We start from the raw sequence: 19792 nt of genomic DNA on the forward strand, positions 1-19792 counted from the left end.
AGCTACGCTACGGAGGCTCATTATGGGATTTCTTGGTTTCCCTCATCATCAAACTCATCAAATACACAATCCAACAACTCCACAACGCTCTGGTGGACAAGTTGTGAGCTGCACATTCACCACGCTATGACATAATAACACAACGTTACCACACAGAGTTGTTTTAGAGGGAAATTCATGCAAAACCGCTAATGCACGTTGCCTTCAGGGACAGTTTTTCATCAACAGTCTCTGAATTTACCTCTAAAACGGTTTATGGTGGGTTTTTTTTATAAATAGATAAGTCTGTAGTTGGGTAGAAGGAACAGCTGTCCTCCTCTTCCTCTTCTTCTCCTCTTCTTCTTCCTCTCTCCTCTTCTTCTCCTTCCTCTTCCCCCTCCTCTTCCTCCTCTACAGGAATTCATTTGTTCCATAAACATCAGTTCTCTTAACGTCTTTACATCAGTTTTGTCTGAAGACGATAAAACACAAACAACAATATTTAAGAAATGGACATAATTATATCTAATCTATCATATATATCTGTGTGTGTGTGTGTGTGTGTGTGTTCTGAACAGATACTCTGGCTGTAAATATGGGGTGTGTATGTGTGTGTATTTGTTTTCATTTAGTTGCATTCAGGGGAAATGGGAGCTTCGATCTCCTGTATCTTCACTTTCACTGCTTCTACGTCTGTTTTTGCTTCAGTTGTTTTATTATAAAGAGTTTTAAACTTCACTAAATAATCCTAATAAAAGTTAAACTGCTCCGCGTGGTTAAAAGAGTGTGTGTGTGAGTGTGTAACGGTGAGTGTGTGTGTAACATCAGTGGTTCATTCATGAATTATTCTCCAGTTGTAATGAGACGATTAATTCACATGAAGTGGAGACTGAGCTGCTGCTGTGAGACAGGAAGTCACTTAAAACACCACCGCAGACCTACAAAATAAAAGCTTCCCTATCTACTCATGTGGGATAAATCTGAACACAAAGATTCCTCTGTCGCATGAGCTTTTATTTTGATAGTCAGACATTTCATCAGGGGGCGGAGCTTAGACGGCGAGGACACGGTGAACTGTCCAACACGGCGTCGAGGCTGTAAAACGTTTGGAGTCGGTCGTGATGTGGAAACGATCGGAGCTGAGCTGCTGCGAAATTTCCCCAGTGTGAAAAAGCAATGAATACAGAACGAATCCACCGCTATTTATCTATCACACACACACACACACACACACACACACACACACACACACACACACACACGCACGCGCACACACACACACACACACACACACACACACACACTCTGATCTGGGTTCAGTTTTTCCTTCAAACAGCAGCAGATCTTCCTCCATCAGTTGCTACGGCGCCGCGTGTTGAAGTGTAGGAAGAGGGTGAGGGAGAGGAGGAGGAAGAGAAGGAGGAAGAGGAGGAAGAGGGTGATGTTTAGAGCAGTGGTTCCCAAACTTTTTTACATCAAGGACCCTAAAATTGACACAAATTAGACCACGGACCCCATTGGACAAAATTTTGAAGCAAACACCAGAAAAACACAAATAGTATTTGTTCAAATTAGGGCCACTGCCGTGAAATATTGGAAATGCTGTAGAGAAATTTCTGGAAAAAACTGGTATAATATCTCCAAAAATGTTTAAACATTTCTCGAAAGAAGTGATTAAAATTCTCCAAAAAAAAAGTAAAAAAAAAAAAAAAAAAAAGAACTAGAAAAAAGTGGTTAGATTTCTAAAAAAAAAAAAAAAAAGTTAAAATTGTTTTAGAAAAAAGTGGTAAAATTTCTTAGAGTAATAATAAAAGTGGTAGGCTACATAAAAAAAATTCTAGAGAAAAGTGGTTAGATTTCTAAAAAAAAAAAAGAAGAAGAAAAGGTTAAAAATGTTTGAGAAAAAAATGGTAAAATTTCTCTAAAACAATTCTAGAAAAAAATTCTCAAAAAAAGTGGTAAAATGTCTATATAAAAAAAGTAAAAAGTATTAATAATAAAAAAAGTGGTAAAAATTCTCAAAAAAAATTATAGAGAAAAGTGGTTAGACTTCTAAAAAAAAAAAAAAAAAAGGTTCAAAATGTTTGAGAAAAAAGTGGTAAAAATTCTCAAAAAAAATTCTAGAGAAAAGTAAGATTTCTAAAAAAAAAAAAAAAAGTTAAGAATTTTTCAGAAAAAGTTGTAAAATTTCTCTAAAATAATTCTAGAAAAAAAAGTAAAAAAAAAAATTCTAGAAAAAGTGGTCGAATTTCTATATAAAAAAGTAAAAAATATTGATAATAAAAAAAGTGGTAAAACTTCTCTACAACAATTCTAGAAAAAAAATCTAAAAAAAAGTGGTAAAAATTCTCAAAAAAAAAAATGATAGAGAAGGAAAGAGGTTAGATTTAAAAAAAAAAAAAAAAAAAAAAAGTTAAGAATTTTCCAGAAAAAAGCGGAAAATTTTCTCTAAAACTTTTTTTTTCCCCAAAAGAGTTCGAAAAGAAGTTCCACTCAGGCTCTTATTTTGAAATTATTCCACCTGAGCGTTTTGTTGCCTGGTAACAGAACAGAGTTTAATGCCTGGGTCAGTCGTGCTTTTATTTTGAAGCGTTGTTGTTGGATGTTGTTGCAACACACACACACACACACACACCTGGTTTAAACGTTATTAAACTGTCATGTGGTGGACCAGTGGAGCAGTGGGTCAGAGGATCGGTGGTTTGATTCCTAACGAACTGATAAAACACCAACGTGTCCAGAAGTTTAACCAGTTTGTGTCTTTGTGTCTTTGTCTCTTTGTGTCTTTGTCTCTAGAACCAGACGCTGTGTAAAGGACTCAATGAGCTGCAGAACGGACAGGTGAGTCCATCACAACGTTACCCACAATCCTCTGCTTCTTTCTGTTTGCTCTTTAATCTGCTGTTTGGGGCTTTGATGGAATCGAACCTGGTACGCTGCTGTTTGGATCAGAGCTGTAGCTAATGGAGTTTTTACCCAGAATCCTTTGTGTTAACGGAGCCACTTGTTGGTCAGAGACGATGTGATTGGTTCGTCTGTTTAAAGAGACAGAGGCACTGAGTCCTTCGTCTTCCTTCCTTCCTTCCTTCCTTCCTTCCTTCCTTCCTTCCTTCCTTCCTTCCTTCCTTCCTCCTTCCTCCCTCCTCCTTCCTTCCTCCTCCTCCTTCCTCCTTTCTCTTTCCTACTCCCTCCTTCCTTCTCCTTCCTTCCTCCTTCCTCCCTCCCCCTTCCTCCTCCATCTTTCCTCCTTCCTCCTTCCTCTTTCCTCTTTCCTCCCTTCTTCCTCTTTCCTCCTCCATCTTTCTTCCTTCCTTTTTCCTCCTTCCTCCTCCCTCCTTCCTCCTTCCTCCCTTTTTCTTCCTTCCTCCTTCCTCCTTCCTCTTTCATCCTTCCTCTTTCCTCTTTCCTCCTTCCTCTTTCCTCTTTCCTCCTTCCTCTTTCCTCTTTCCTCCTTCCTCCTTCCTCTTTCCTCCTTCCTCTTTCCTCTTTCCTCCTTCCTCCTCCCTCTTTCTTCCCTCATCCTTCCTCCCCCCTCCTTCCTCTTTCCTCTTTCGCCCTTCTTCCCTCCCCCCCCCTCCTCCTCTCTCAGACAGAAACAGGAAGTGTGTGTGTGTGTGTGTAGGAATGTAAACGGTGTTTGATGTGAATGAGGAACCAGCTGGAGATTCATCACATGTCAGTTTCATTTCTGAGCAGCGATTCATTTCATTACCACTGGACTCTGCTCCCCCCCTCTCCCCCCCCCCCCCTCTCTCTCTGGTAAAACCTAATTACAGTGAACTTTGCTCTGCGGCGGCGGCGGCGTCTCGCTGCAGCGGAGCGGCCGTCTGTGTAATTGAGGCTCAGTTTGTTTTACAGGTTTTACTGAAGGAAACGGAAACATTTGCATTTTGGGGGGTTTATTTTTTTATTTTTTTATTTTTTCCCCCTCAGCTGAGTTTTGCACAACTCTCTCTTCGTCGTTGTCATCGGCAACCGGTGTGATGACGTTGTGTGTTTGTTCCTGCTGCTGTTGAACCAACGACCGTCACACACACGTACAGTAGGATACACTAGGGGAGGGAATCTTTTACTTTCTCACGATTCGATTTGATTCTGATTTTTGGGGCTACGATTCGATTCAAAATGGATTTTTGATTCAAAACGATTTGATTCCTAATGATTTCTGCTTCAGTCTGTCGGTGTTAAAGGATCCTCATGATCTACTCCAGTCTGCTCTACAAGACAGAATGACTAAAGTGTCTTTTTTAAACATTTATTGAGTTTTAAACATTTATCCAAGCTTAGATGGAATTGTTGAAACTGTTGCATAAAAGCAATATCACATACTGCTTAAGTAACTAAATTAAAAGTGCCTCTTTATTTAAAATAAATAGTGCAGTTAAACAAGCTGCCTTTTAAATTCTAAGGAAATGGAGGCCGACAGCCAGAAGATTTGTTTCATTTTTTAACTTTTTAAAAAATTTTGTATCGATTCTGAATCGTATTAAAGGACAATTCTGGGCAAATTCAACCCGGGGCTGTATGTTCCTAACGTTTCAGGTCTAAAAGAAGGAATCTGAAGGTTTTCAGTTCAATGTCTCCTGTTTTGTGGTAGTTGTGTCTGTCCCCGCGTCGCCACGGCAGCGATGAATGGGAGCGGATTGAAGTTCTGCTGTTTAGGCTGTTTCCATCCCTCAAAGCCACAGACAGCGTCAGGTGGCTACTCAAACATGCAGCCAGAAGTTTATTTTTTACTTCAAGCGAGTAAAGAGTTGATATTCCTGTGTTTATGACACAAACGGGAGCTTCCCACTGCACCTGAACACACCGAGCGTCAACTTGGGTCTCGACTCCGCCAGACTTTGAATTAGATCTAGTTTTACAAACATGTCGGCTTGTTGAAGTAAATAAACTTCTGGCTGCATGTTTGAGTCTCCATCTGACGCTGTCTGTGGCTTTGAGGGATGGAAACAGCCTCAGCAGCAGAACTTCAATCCGCTCCCATTCATCGCTGCCGTGGCGACGCGGGGACAGACACAACTACCGCAAAACAGGAGACATTAAACTGAAAACCTACAGATTCCTTCTTTTAGACCTAAAATGTTAGGAACATACAGCCTGAGTTCCTTTAATATTTCTATAAAGAACAGCAGAAGAAGTTTTGAAGTTTTAGGTCGAAGCTGCAGAAATTAGTTCATCATCTGTTGATCAAACTGATCAGCTGATCAGTATCAACCCCCCCTCAGGCTTCATGATGTCTCAGACTGAATCACCTCCAGATGAAGTATTGACTCTGGTATCGACTCCTCGGTCTAATTTAAAGGGACGAGATGTAACGGTGGAGAAAAATGAGTGTGTGTGTGTGTGTGTGTGTGTTGGGGGTGTTGAGCTGTCACAGACTCGTTAAAGACCCACTCCCGTGAAAATCGTGTTTTCTGAGCTTTTCACATGTTCCTGTGGCATTTTTCTTGTGTTAGAGCACTTATCAGCAGAGAAGGAAGTGCAAAATTGCATTTCAGAGTTTTTCTGCCTTCAAACTGCTGTGAACCAATGGCAGACGCGAACTGGCAGTTTCAGGAAGACTGGAGTTGAGGGTGTCACAGCTCCAGGGGAGGGCACTAGTGCTACAAGCTCCCGCCCCGCTCTGCATCTGGCTCAGAGGTGAAAGCCTTCACAGCTCGGTGTAGCTGTCTAGGTATAATAGGTATAGCTCACCTGGTAGAGCAGCTTGCACCATGAGCAAGGACTATGCACCAGTCTGGGATCGAATCCCAGTGTGGAGTTTTACGTTAAACGCGCTGAATCTGTAATTGTACAATGTCCAGCTGTCAGCAACCGGGGGGGTGGGGTTCAAGGAGGTGGCTGGGCGGGTGCAGAGCAGCGCAGTCTCCGCCCACCCCCCAGAGGTGCATTGCTAATGTGCATGGCTAATGAGCTGGTTTTAAAATGGCCGAAAAGGGTCGCGGGAGTGGGACTTTAAGAGCTCAGTAATTGCTCGAAAAAAAAAAGTAAAAAAAAAAAAAAATTCTATAAGAAAGTAAAAAAAAAATATTGATAATAAAAAAAGTGGTAAAAATTCTAAAAAAAAAAATTCTAGAGAAAAGTGGTTAGATGTCTAAAATGTTGAGAAAAAAGTGGTACAATTTCTCTAAAACAACTCTAGAAAAAAAAATCTCAAAAAAAGTTTTTTAAAAATTCTAGAAAAAGTGGTCAAATTTCTATATAAAAAAAGGAAAAAAATATGAATAATAAAAAAAAGTGGTAAAAATTTGAGAGAAAAATTAGATTTCTAAAAAAAAAAAAAAAACAGTTAAGAATTTTCCAGAAAAAAGTGGTAAAATTTCTACAGAACATCTTCAGATTCCTTCTGTTAGACCTAAAATGTTAGGAACATACAGCCCCGAGGTGAATTTGCTGGAATTGTCCTTTAATATTTCTATAAAGAACAGCAGAAGAAGTTTTGAAGTTTTAGGTCGAAGCTGCAGAAACGAGTTCATCATCTGTTGATCGAACTGATCAGCTGATCAGTATCAATCCTCACTGTGATTGGCTCAGATGAAATATTGACTCTGGTATCGACTCCTCGATCTCATTTAAAGGGACGAGATGTAATAGTGGAGAAAAATGTGTGTGTGTGTGTGTGTGTGTTGAGCTGTCACAGACTCGTTAACAGCTCAGTAATCGGTCGAACGGTCGAGTCGTTGAGTTGAAGAGAGAAACTGGTTCAGTTCAACAAACAGACAGAAGAACAAGGAGAAGAAGGAGAAGAAGGAGGAGGAGGAGGAAGTGGGTCGAGCTGCCGCCGCCCACTAGAGATTACCCACAATCCCTCAGTGCAGCTCGCCGCCATGCACACGTCCTTCCTCCTCCTCCTCCTCCTCCTCAGCTCCTCTCATTCAGATTCTCTCCGTCAATATTTGTTCACTGGCCTCAAACCAAACACACTGAGATTGAAAGTCTCAGAGAGGAAGGAGAAAAAGAAAATGAAGAATAAAAAGAAAAAGAGGGATAAGAAAAGAAGACTTCTTCATCTTCATGATTAATGGAAAAAATAACTAAATAATTAATCAACTGTCCCAGGAAGTGACTTTTCCAACAAAAATAATCAGATCTATTGGCTCGTCAAAATAAAAGTCCTTCTTTTAGTTTCTGATTTGATTCCTCGGGTATCTTTATTTTATTTTATTCTACTTCATTAGTTTCTGTTTGTGTTTAAACGGTTGAGTTCTCTGCCTGAACTCGCATGTTCGTTTAATGAAGTACGCAGGACAAAATGTTCCAATTTTAGTCTATTTATTAAAACTAGTATAAAAAGAAGCAAACAAGAATAAAAGGATGGTTTTAACAGAGCTCCGGGCCAAAGCTAGTTTCCCTGACAGCAACATGTTTATTTCAACAGATACGCTACAACCTGCTGTTCTCTCTCTCTATCTCTGCACACTGTGTTACAGCACTTAGCATTAAAACATCAAATCACACATGATTACTACTTCTATTCATTCTTTTAATCGCCCAAGCATTCATTATCTAATTATCTATAAAAAGATTGTTCCTACAAAACTCTCAAGACTGACCTCAGGACTCAGACAAACTGCAGACGGAGGAAGTTTCTAGAAAAAACCTGTAGTCTACCGTTCACCTCCGTTGTGTTCACTGAGCAGCTCATGGCTCTGCCCCGCCCATCTCAAAACAACATGCACCGATAATAATAAGTCTTAAATAGTTGTATCTTCCGACAGCAATCACTTACATACACACTAAAAACAGTTGGGTTAAAAATTAACCCAACTGCTGGTTCAAATAAGGACAAACCCCTTTTTTGGGTTATTTTAACCCAACGGGTTGGGTTAATCTTTTTGACACAACTTTTGGGTTGAATATTCAACCCAAGAATTGGGTTATGCTAACTACAAAGTTGGGTTATTTTTAACCCAACTATTGGGTCGTGTATAAAGCACTTGCTCGACCCAATAGTTGGGTTAAAAATAACCCAATGTTGTAGTGCGCGGACAGCATTTTTCAAATGAACCGGCCGGTTAAGTCACAGAATTACCCAACCCAACCCAAGAAATGGGTTACTCACTGAAAAATAACCCAATTACTTGCACAACCCAGGAATTGGGTTAAATTCATAGCTCTATAACCCTGAAAATGGGTTAAACTCTGGAAAAACAACCCGAAAATTTAACTCAACACCAATAACTCAGAAATTGGGTTACAGAGATAACCCAACATTTTTTAGTGTGTAGAGTGCTTGGTCTGAAACACGGGTCTGTCAGTCACTCTGCTCTATAAAAGAAAACTTTCCTTGTATCCTACAACCTTTATCCAATGAGGAGAGAGAACGGCATAAAGGGGCAGTCCTCTCTGTGTGTGCAGCCAAGGGATGCGCCTGAATGTGGTGACGTAGGGACGAGGGCCAATAGATCCATGACGAGGGCGGGGGCTGCTAACTCCATCTGCTGACAGGAAGTTAGACAAAACCACCGGATCACTGACTTCTGCTTTAAAATTTTCTCTCTGTAATAACAGTTAAAGCCGATCACCACAACTAATTTCCTTTACTATGGTCTGTAGGCCTCCAACCATGAGGCTGTCTGGATTACTGTTATACACCAAACTGGCTGTTTTGATCACATATCTGTGCTCAGAGACTTTGTCTTTCAGTCGTCTCCTGTAGAAACAACCACAGGTGCAGGGTCAACGGTTATACAACAGATGTTGTGTTACAGTTGATAAAAGTTATGATCTCATACACTTTTTCAGTTTTAAAGTCACCTTTCTTTCCTTTCCTTCTTCTTCCTTCCTTGAACGAATCTGTTCCCTCCCTCCATCTTTCTTTCCTTCCCTTTTCCCTTCCTTCTTTCCACAATCCTTTTTTTTTTTTTTTCAACTATCTTTTTATTGAAAACAAGGTACAAAGAGACAGTAATATAGAAAGACAACATTTTTGATTTTTCTCAGAACACATATACAAACAAACACCCCCACCCAACCCACCCACCCCTGCAACATCCGGTGCATCCCATTTCAAGAGAATTAAATAAGTATATAAATAAATAAAGGTTATGATCTTGACAGGTAAAGGTATCATTCAACATATATGAAGAAATTAAGTTTAAGTATCAAGTTTGAGAATAAATGAGGAGGCTGTGTTTGCTGTGCAACATCATGCATCACCCTTCAGGATATAGTACCAGTGGATTCATGAGTTATCGGGGAGAGTTTTAAGTTTGTTTATGAAAGACATTACTGGGCTCCAGGTGGAATAAAATAGGTTTTTCGACCCTCTAAGTGTGTATTTGATCTTTTCAAGACTTAAATGGAGCATAAGGTCACTCATCCATAAGGAGCTGCTGGGTGGTTTGGGGGATTTCCAGTGCAACAAAATCCTTCAGTGGGCAAGCAAAGTAGCAAATGCTATAATGTCCTTATGCTTATTGATAATATGTTGGTCAGCTGGAACTATACCGGAGATGGCAGAGTAGGCGTTAGGTTGCACATTTAATGATAGTGCTTGTGAAAGAATTCTAAAGACTGCTGACCAATAATCTGAAAGGGAAGAACATGACTCCACAATCCTTTTTGCCTCTGCTTTAAAGGTGATGAACCTACTGCTATAATGACTATAGGGATTATGGTGCGAGGAGGATCTGACTAAATGTTGAACTGTCCCTTTAAGTTAATTATGTAAAACTAAAACAAACTGCGATAAACAACAGAGGAACTTCATGTTTAATGAGACGTCGGTGTGTCAGACCAGTGGACCCCCCCCCCTCCTCTCTGTGACATCACCCCCCCCCCCAGCAGCTCCTCCAGTGTGGGGATGTTTCCTCCGCCTCCGGCTCCGTCGCTGTCGACCCTTCACATCGTGATGAGGTGGGGGGTTGGGCCGGGACAAAAAGAGAGAGAAAGAGCCCCAGCCTTTGTTAGTAGCCCCTCATATACCCCCCCCCCCTCCTCCCCCCTCCTCCCCCCGTCCCCCTGGGTGGCTGCAGGAAGTTCTCAAATGTCTGAGGAGCAGCAGCAGATGCTCCGTCACCATCAGACACGACTTCGCTTCATCAGCACAGACACACGTTGGAATAAAACTCTGATTGCAATAGTTTCATTTATACAACATCAAACAATTAGAAACAATATTAATTTAAAAGAAAAACCATCAAAAGGTGATAAGACACAGTGATAAACAATGAAACAAAAGCAGAGCTGAGTCAGTGTAAGGACATTTTTCATCCACTTGTGCATTATTATGCAACCAGTGAATTATCTCTAGGAAATTTAAATCGAATGCAACTGGACTTCTTGGTTATTTGGTTTCCTAGACAAATAACCAAGTTCAGTTGCATTTGATATATTTAAATTTCCTTGAGATAACCTAACTATGACCTGGACATATTCACAGGCTTATTTCACAGGCTTTTTTTCCTTATTAAACACTGGTGAAATGAGGAAACGACGACTCAGAGAATCTGGACTCAGTCGTCACAGGTGTCAGGTCGATGTGTGTGAGGATCATGAATGAAAAGGAAACGTGAATATTTGCTCTGTGAGTTGATTTACAGCGTTCGCCCTTTAAATTTTCTGTTTGAACTCCTAATATTTTAAATTAGTGGCGACTGAACTGAACTGAACTGAGCCCTGAACAGGAATCGTACAAATAAAGTTAAAGCCAAGTTAAAACAGAAAGTGAGAAAGTGAGAAAACTAGAGACTTTGAGTTGATGAGTGTTTCCATGTTTGTGTTGTTCTATTCATGGGAATTTCTAAGTGTGTAACTGTAAGAGATTATTGCAACATAGAGCCACAGACTGCATCTTTAAACCACTTCTGGGGCTGAGAGAGGAATTGAATTGAATTGAACTGAATCAATTTTTTATTTTTGAACATGTATAAAAAAAAAAGAAGTAACTATTTGTACATACAAAAGAAAGAAAAAATAAAAATAAAGCCAAGATATAACAAAACACCGCACATTGTTTGAAAAAGGAGTGGGAAGAAGTTCAAAACTTTTTAGATTTCCCACCCCTTTTAACTTTTTAACTATTCTTCAGTTTCTAACTACACAGATATCCTTATAACTACATAATACACCTATAGGCTACACTTCATAAATATCTATATAAATATATAATTACAAAAAAAATACTACATACATATCCTTATTATTATTATTATTATTATTATTAAATCTTTATTTCAGACCCAAGGGGATCCATATCACCATAAAAGCAGAATAAGATAATAAAAACAAGGACAGAATAAAAAAAAAACACAAAATAGAAAGTACAGAGCCTTCCCCACTATTCAGTGTAGGCTTGCATACAAACATATACATATACATAATATATATATAAACTATCCCCATAAATAAATATACAGCATATATAGCCTATCCTATACTAAGTTAGTTACAATATAACAATCAACACTATTCTGTTTATAGATTTATAGATTTCTCCCTCATCATCCTCCGTTAACATACTTCATCTTCCATGTACTTGTTTAAAATAATTTTTTTGTACCTTTTTTTAAAACAGATTTATATTTGCTCTTTGTTTTATTTCTGTCTCCAGACTGTTCCACATTGTCCCTCCACAGCTCGATACACACAACAAGCTTTTCAGGAAGATAGAAACAAAAATGTACAAGATTAGGTACAACTGTCGAAAAGCAAAGAAAAGAAAAGAAGACTTCACTTCTCCAAAGCATGAACTGGACAGAGGATGTAGAATAACATGAAAAAGTCCAGTAAAATGATTTCCTGGTGTCTGTTTGTTGAACTGCACCCCCCCTTTGCCCCCCCCCCCCTCTCCATTTGGATATTTGTGCATCCGAGAGCCGGTTCTTTGTGGCTGCATCTGTCTGCCTCTATTGTTTGCAGAGGTCCATCTGCTGTCCTTCATCCCCCCTCCTCCTCCTCCTCTCCTCCTCTCCTGTAGGCAGCTATAACCCCCCCCCCCCCTACAGCTCTTTAGCTCCTCCCCCCTCTGGGTGAAAGCCAGCTGCCCCCCCCCCCCTCCCTCCTCCCCCTCTGCTCAGGCCTTCATTCATTCATTCATTCAGTCCAGCTCAGCTCAGACCTTTAACTGGACCGGGACGTCGTCGTGCTGCTGCAGCGGTGAGTTCAACACAAGGTTCAGATCATTAAATATGTAAATATGTAAATGAGAAGCAGGAAGTTAAATCACAACAGAGACTTTTTTGTTTTTCTTTTATAAATAATGATACGATGAATAATAATTCTTGGTCTTTTCTAGTTCCTAAACTGAGAGGATTCTGTTTTTACTTGGTTTTTTATTTGGTTGTGAATGAAAAGATGTAATTTTTGGACTAAAAACAGAACAAACCAAAACAAACTCTTCACAGAAACAGTTTCTGTTCTGTTATTTATTTATTTTTTTGGCGTTTTAAAAACCAAAACAACTCAGACAAAGTAACTCACAGATGAAATGGTGAATATTAGTTGGCTGCTTTGTGTTGAACCCCCCCCTGTCCCCCTCCCCTCCCCCTCTGTAGTCATTATTAAACAGCACATGATGCTGCTGCTGTTTGAGTTTACAGCTTCAGGTTTTTATTTCCTCCTGTCGACTCGTCGTCTTGATGAAATCTGATGAAGCTGGAACACGTGCAAACAGCCGCGGCTTAGATTTACTCCTCTGATCAATAATTCAAAATGACAACACAGAGTATTGATCAGTGAGCAGCAGCAGAGGAACATCTTCACTTCACTTCACTTCACGTCAGGTCGTGTTGGACATTTTTACATCTCAGTTTAAACAGTAACAGAGTGAGACGTCTCACCTTTCTGAGCAGCTTCGACTCTTATGATGCAACGTTGCAACACACGGGAAGTTATAAACACAACTGGACTTTTATTTTGAAGTTGTGTGATTATTGATCTTTTCCACCAGTCAGAGATGATTAAAGTCAATTAAACCACAGCAAGTTAACACATGGTCAACATATAAATAAGTAACGATTAATAAATAACGGAGGTAGAATCTGAGCTGCATCGTCACAGTTCAAACATTAAAGTGACATTTAACATAATTTAATCTTTATTTATTTATAATGAACTTTGAAATAAATGTTCATTAAAGCTCTGATCTGAACAAACAGAGTGAGAACACAATTATATATAATTATTAATTAAAGCATTTTCCACTTTCCAACTAATAGGCTAATACTCATTATTATTATTAATTAACATGTTTCTGTTCCTGAACCAAATGTTACAGGGGAAGTTTTCAAACAGAACAAACAGAAAAACCAGAAAACAGTTAATTAGCAGTTTTAATAGTTTCAGCTCTGTTCAGTAGAGACAGTGTGTCAGACAGACGTTGTGCTGAAGTTTAAAGTTGTTTAGTTGTTGTTGTTGTTGTCGCATGACGCTTGAGGTCGACTGTCAAGACGTTGTTGTTGTTACTGAATCAGTTTGTGTCCTTTCGCTGCGGCAGTGTGTGTTTGTTTATTTTATTTTATCAACGATGTTTTAGAAACCAAGACGCTCCACTACCAGTCAGTTTCCTGTCTCTGTGTCCCGTGGGTTTCTTCATGACTCCGCCCCCTTTAGGATACCGACAGACTTTGACTCCGCCCCTTTTAGGAGGGTATGTTTTTATGCCGTTGTGGTGAACTAAGAAGCGGGTGTTAGCGGCGGATGCTAACCGCTAGCGCTAGCCGAAGTTAGCATCGAGCTAGCTCACTACAACGGCCCTCATACTTGTTGTTACCAGTGTCTGTGAAGGTCGGTAATCGGTCCGCGGCTCCAGCGCTTCACTCAGACTGTATTTATTTTTCTTTGTTGTCCTGACAACTGCTGCTGCTGAGAGAGAGAGAGAGAGACGAGCTAGCTGCTAGCACTCGTTAGCATCAGAGACAGCTAGTGCGGCTAGCAGCCCTGACTGAGCCTCCTACTCTGCTGCACGTAGCTTCACCTGAGCTCCGTCATTGGCTGGAGAGAAAACACAGACTCTCTCGCCATAGATATCTATGCTCTCTCGCGACTCTCTAGCTCTCGGGGGGGACCACACAGGACTAGAAGCCCAGAGGTGATGATTAAGACGGATTTCATTTGTACAAGTCTACTGTCAGAGCCGGCCCAAGGCATAAGCGAACTAAGCACCTGCTTGGGGCCCCGTGACTATTGGGGGGCCCCAAAAAGGCAAGTAACTTTTTAAAATTGTAGTGCGTAACTTTTGTCGACCCTTATAGAAACACTGCATAATTACAAAAAACTTGAATTATTGTTGTTGTGTTTACAGTAAATGCATAGTCTGTTGGTTTATTTTGTTACTTTTAGTCGACCGAGGTGACATTCAGTATCCAAGTACTATATCAATTTAAAGATTACAATGTAAATCAACCCCAGGCTGCACTTTTAGTTAAGTTTGGTGCCATTTCAGAATAAAAACCATAGATGGGTAAAAACCTGCCAGGATATGATGATTCGTAATGACAGAGTAAAAAATGAAATAGTATTATTGGCAGTAATAGAGGGCACCAAAATAAAGATTTTGCTTAGGGCCCCATGGAGGCTTGGGCCGGCCCTGTCTACTTTCATTCATTCATTCAAACCTTTATTTATTCTCGAAAGGACATTGAGGTCTACTGTTTATTTTTGGGCAAAAAACTCCAGACCCAACCTTTAAACATGACTGTTAGCTGTGAACATATTTAATGTTTTCATAATAAACTATAAGTAGCTCACTTTCCTTTACCGGAGAAGGAGAAGAGCAGTAACTCTCCCTGGTCTCTCAGCAGATGTCTGTAATCCGGACTAATCCAACATGTTGAATAGTTGTTGTCTCTGCAGTGAGTGCAGGGCGCCGACCCCCGGCACCGCAGCTCGGACCCCCCCACAGCCCCCCACAGCCCCCCCAGGACCTGGTCTAGTGCTCTCAGCTCCTGTCACTGCCAAGTGGAGGCTGAATTAATAACGTGTCTGAATCTGTGGCCATATGTGAGGCTATTTATGATGGAGGAGGAGTAGAGGGGGGTCAAACATCCCATCATCACCTTCATCTGAAGAGACGCTTTCAGTATAAAGGTCTCACACTGATTCACGAGCGTCTACTCTGCACAGTCCCGTCTCCTCTGACTTTCCTCTGATTGGACTTTTTAACGTTCAACAACGCCCTTAATTAATCTCCCCGTTGTCATGACGACCGCATGGATATAATAAACTTCTTTTCTTCTCTTTTTTTTTATAGCTGTTGTAGCATTTATGACCTTCAGTATAAAAATCACAGTTTTAGCTGATAAATCACTCTGTTGAATGACTCGTTTGTCTCCTCAAAGTCCAAATCAGCCTCTTAAATAACTTTAATTCTCTCAATATATCAAGAAGAACGAGAAGAACTCATCTAATACACAATCCAACAACTCCACAACGCTCTGGTGGACAAGTTGTGAGCTGCACATTCACCACGCTATGAGATAATAACACAACGTTACCAGACAGAGTTGTTTTAGAGGGAAATTCATGCGAAGCCGCTGATGCGTGTTGCCTTCAGGGACAGTTTTTCATCAACTGTCTCTGTATTTCCCTCTAAAACAACTCTGTGTGGTAACGTTGTGTTATTATCTGGAGACAGAAACCAACCGAGTTTGACCAAAAACGGTCTGTTTCTTGTTCGTTTTGAAAAAGTTTTTTCGTAAAAACGACATTGTTTCAAGAAATATCTGCGACTCTAATCAGTGGTTTTGCATGAATTTCCCTCTAAAACAACTCTGTCTGGTAACGTTGTGTTATTATCTCATAGCGTGGTGAATGTGCAGCTCACAACTTGTCCACCAGAGCGTTGTGGAGTTGTTGGATTGTGTATTTGATGAGTTTGATGAGGGAAACCCGTAGCGTAGCTCTGAGCAGCTCACGGCTCTGCTCCGCCGTTCTAAAAATAGCTTGCACCGACAATTAAAGGTAACGAACCTACTGCTATGACTATAGGGATTATGGTGATGGGCCAATTTGACAAAATGTTGAACTATCATGGAGCAGAGTGCTTATGAACTCGTGCTGGCAAGAATTGATGCCACTGCGATTGTTTAATCAGACATGGAGGCACTGTGCTTTTATTTTGAAGGACTGAATGATAATGAGACGTGTTATCAGATGTTTAAAGCTGCAGTAGTTTGAGGAAACTGAAGAGTTCTGGTTCTGGTTCTGGTCTGGATCGGTCGTAGCTGGTGGACCCAGGGCCGTTGCTAGGAATTCTGGGCCCCCTTAAAGAATACTAAAGTGGGCCCCTCCCCCTAACTTTTCCTTTTTTTTTTCTTAGACTACGTATGTATTATCGTTTTTTATTTAACCTTTTTTGTTTTGATGCTAATGCAGCATTACACTGCAAAAACTCAAGTATCTTAGCAAGAATATTTGTCTTATTTCTAGTCAAAATGTCATTTCTAGTCAAAACAAATCTCATTCTACTTAAAATAAGACACATCACATTAAAAGTAGCTTGTTTTTAGACACTTTTTACTTCCTTCAAGCAGATTTTCACTTGGAATAAGTAGAAAAAATCTGATAGTGGAGCAAGTTTTTCTTCCTTATTACAAGCACAAAAAACTTACTTTCACTGGCAGATTTTTCTATTTATTGTGAATTTAAGTGAAAATGATCTAAAAACAAGTTAATTTTTAGGTAACGAGTCTTATTTTAAGTGGAAAGAGTTTAGTTTTGACTAGAAATGAGACATTTGGAAAAGAAATAAGACAAATATTCTTGGAAAGATGTAGAGTTTTTACAGTGTACTGTGAGTATTAGTCAGGGTCTTACGCAGAATAAATCAGTCATACAAAGATTAGACTACTGGGGTTTTTTATGGGCCCCACTGGGCGCTGGGCCCCTAGAGTTATCATCACCTTTCTCCCCTATACAACGGCCCTGGGTGGATGTTGGATAAGTAAAGACTCAAATTTTCAGCTTCTGTCACTAAACTCTTTTTAGCTTTTTCTTTATTTATTCTTATCAAAACGTTTGGGGCCTTTTCAGCACAAACGTCTGAACGCATCATCACCAGGACTGTGAAGCTGCTGCTGTTTGTTTCCCCGGTGACTCGGTCTTCTTGTCTCTGTCTCTGTGTCACCGGCTGACAGAACCGGTTTGGTGGCAGTGGCAGCGACGTCTCCATGGTGACGTCAGCCAGCCTCCATTTGCAGAAAACTGAGCAGATTCCATCATCACACATTTATAAGTATTCCTAGAAATATCTGTGTTGTTGTGTTGTGACAGATCTCCGGTTGTCTGACGGTCAGTGAATGCACCATTTATAGTGTTTGATTATCTATATATCGTTTAAATCTGTAGTGATCGATTGAAGTCCAAAAGCATTTAACTCTTTAGTCATCTTTGTCGACACACTGCAAAAACACAAAATCTTACCAAGAATATTTGTCTTATTTCTAGTCAAAATAAATCTCATTATACGTGAAATCACATAAAAAGTAGCTTGTTTGTGCACTTTTTACTTCTTTCAAGCTTATTTTTACTTGAAATAAGTAGAAAAATCTGACAGTGGAGCAAGTTTTTCTTTCTTATTACAAGCACAAAAAAACTTGCTTTCACTGGCAGATTTTCTACTTATTTCAAGTGAAAATTTGTTTGAAACAAGTGAAAATGATCTAAAAACAAGTTCATTTTTAGGTGATGAGTCTTATTTTAAGTGGAAAGAGATTAGTTTTGACTAGAAACGAGACATTTTGACAAGAAATAAGACAAATATTCTTGGAAAGATTTTGAGTTTTTGCAGTGCATGGAAACTGTTTCATCTAATGAACAGATCTGAAAGTATTTTATTTTGAAGGGCTGATCCATGAGAAGATCTAAAACAGAGCAGATGTCAGAATAAAACATCAGAGAAACTAAAAATCCTGCAAGTTGTTGGATGGTATTGTCCAGGTGGTGAGGGGGCGGGGCTTAGTTGTGACATCACAAAGTGACAGGAAGTCCTGACGGCTGGTTTTAAGGCTCAGTTTCTGAATACAGGCTGTGTGCATTTCTCTGTGGACTGAGGCTTTGATACTTTCACAGTATTAATATAGAACCTAGAGCTGCTTTATAATCACACTACACATGGACATCTACCTTTATACTGTATGGAGCTTTAACACAAACATCTACCTTTATACTGTATGGAGCTTTAACACAAACATCTACCTTTATACTGTATGGAGCTTTAACACAAACATCTACCTTTATACTGTATGGAGCTTTAACACAAACATCTACCTTTATACTGTATGGAGCTTTAACACAAACATCTACCTTTATACTGAAGGAGCTTTAACACAAACATCTACCTTTATACTGTATGGAGCTTTAACACAAACATCTACCTTTATACTGTATGGAGCTTTAACACAAACATCTACCTTTATTTTGAAGGAGCTTTAATACAAACATCTACCTTTATACCTTATGGAGCTTTAATAGAAACTTTAACAGCGTGTTAATGAGGATTATGTGTCATAATGTGACATCATCAGTCTGTAATCTTTAGTGTTTCTCTGCGACTCGGAGCAGCAGACATTTAATCAGCAGCTTCAGCGTCGTCTTCTCTCTCCTATTATGTGCGATTAGCAGCTGAGTGGTGATTTCTCTTCGCCTCTTCACTTCTAATATAGAGCTTGACCTTTTCGCCGCTTTGTGATCGTAGCTGCAGTCGCTGGTCGCTGGTCAGTATTCTTCCCCGTGGCCGTCGGCTCGGTAAATAAACGTCTTCATTACAGCGACGCTCTGTGATGTTTCACTGCAGAGGAGAGTCAGAGATGCTCAGACGTCACAGGTCAGAGGTCGACTGAACTAAACTTCAGTGACTGAGTCGACCTGCTGCAGGTTAGCAGACCGTTAACCGCTAATATACTAATATAATATACTCCTGTATGGAAGCTCTACTGCCTGGAATAGGAAAAAATACAGAATGAAACAGAGGGAAGATGGAAATAAGATTTTAGAATAATAAATCTAATGTATTAGGGCCACACTGAGATTTTCCTTTCACAGACTTTTAGAGTAAAGTCATAGTTTTATGAGAATAAAGTCATAAATTTGCGAGAAAAAAGTGGTAATGGTACCAGTAAGTGGATATGGTGCTGTTCTGGTTCTTTCTGCAGAATAGATGCATTTTCTTTCATATTCTTTTCAAAGTCCTGTGTTGCTGATAGATAGATAGATAGATAGATAGATAGATAGATAGATAGATAGATAGATAGATAGATAGATACATAGATAGATAGATAGATAGATAGATAGATAGATAGATAGATAGATAGATAGATAGATAGATAGATAGATAGATAGATAGATAGATAGATAGATAGATAGATACTTTATTAATCCCGAAGGTAATTCATCTGTCAGCTGCTCCAAACATTCTGAAAGAAAGTACTTAGCTAATGCAGACAGATGTAGCAATAATATAAATGAGTAAAATAAAGCATAAAATATAGCTACCTATATATATACATATATGCAACAAACTATCACCTATATATATGCATATATGTACACATATATATACACACACACTCTCATATAAAAGAAATACAATTCATAAAATGAGCCAAAAGATGAAAAATCTCCTTGTTTTTGAAACCTTTACTGAAGAACAACTTCACAAAACGCTCCACAGCTTCATTACTTTCCTCCTTTTAAACAACAGGTTACAATATTATGACTTTATTCTTGTGACATTACGACTTTTTTTCTTGTAAAACTAAGACTTTATTCCCGAAGTCCGTCTCAATGTGGCCCTAATACTCCGTCGTATGATATAATGCTCATTTTGAGTTTAAAAATGAATTGAAGTCTTAATTTTGACCTGTTTTTT

The 19792-nt window shown here is 39.5% G+C and overlaps 1 protein-coding gene across 1 annotated transcript in view; it reads left to right on the forward strand.

Moving 5' to 3' along the window:
* The window catches only part of phf21b (PHD finger protein 21B), a 109577-nt gene that overhangs the window by 50793 nt on the left and 38992 nt on the right, over positions 1-19792 (forward strand). The window contains exon 3 of the mRNA XM_085769931.1: positions 2776-2820. Within this exon, the coding sequence (XP_085626057.1) occupies positions 2776-2820 (45 nt within the window). The remainder of the gene's footprint in view (positions 1-2775; positions 2821-19792) is intronic.

This window comes from Trachurus japonicus, chromosome 23 (assembly GCF_045865225.1).
Source record: "Trachurus japonicus isolate A0001 chromosome 23, Traja_1.0".
Lineage (NCBI taxonomy): Eukaryota > Metazoa > Chordata > Actinopteri > Carangiformes > Carangidae > Trachurus > Trachurus japonicus.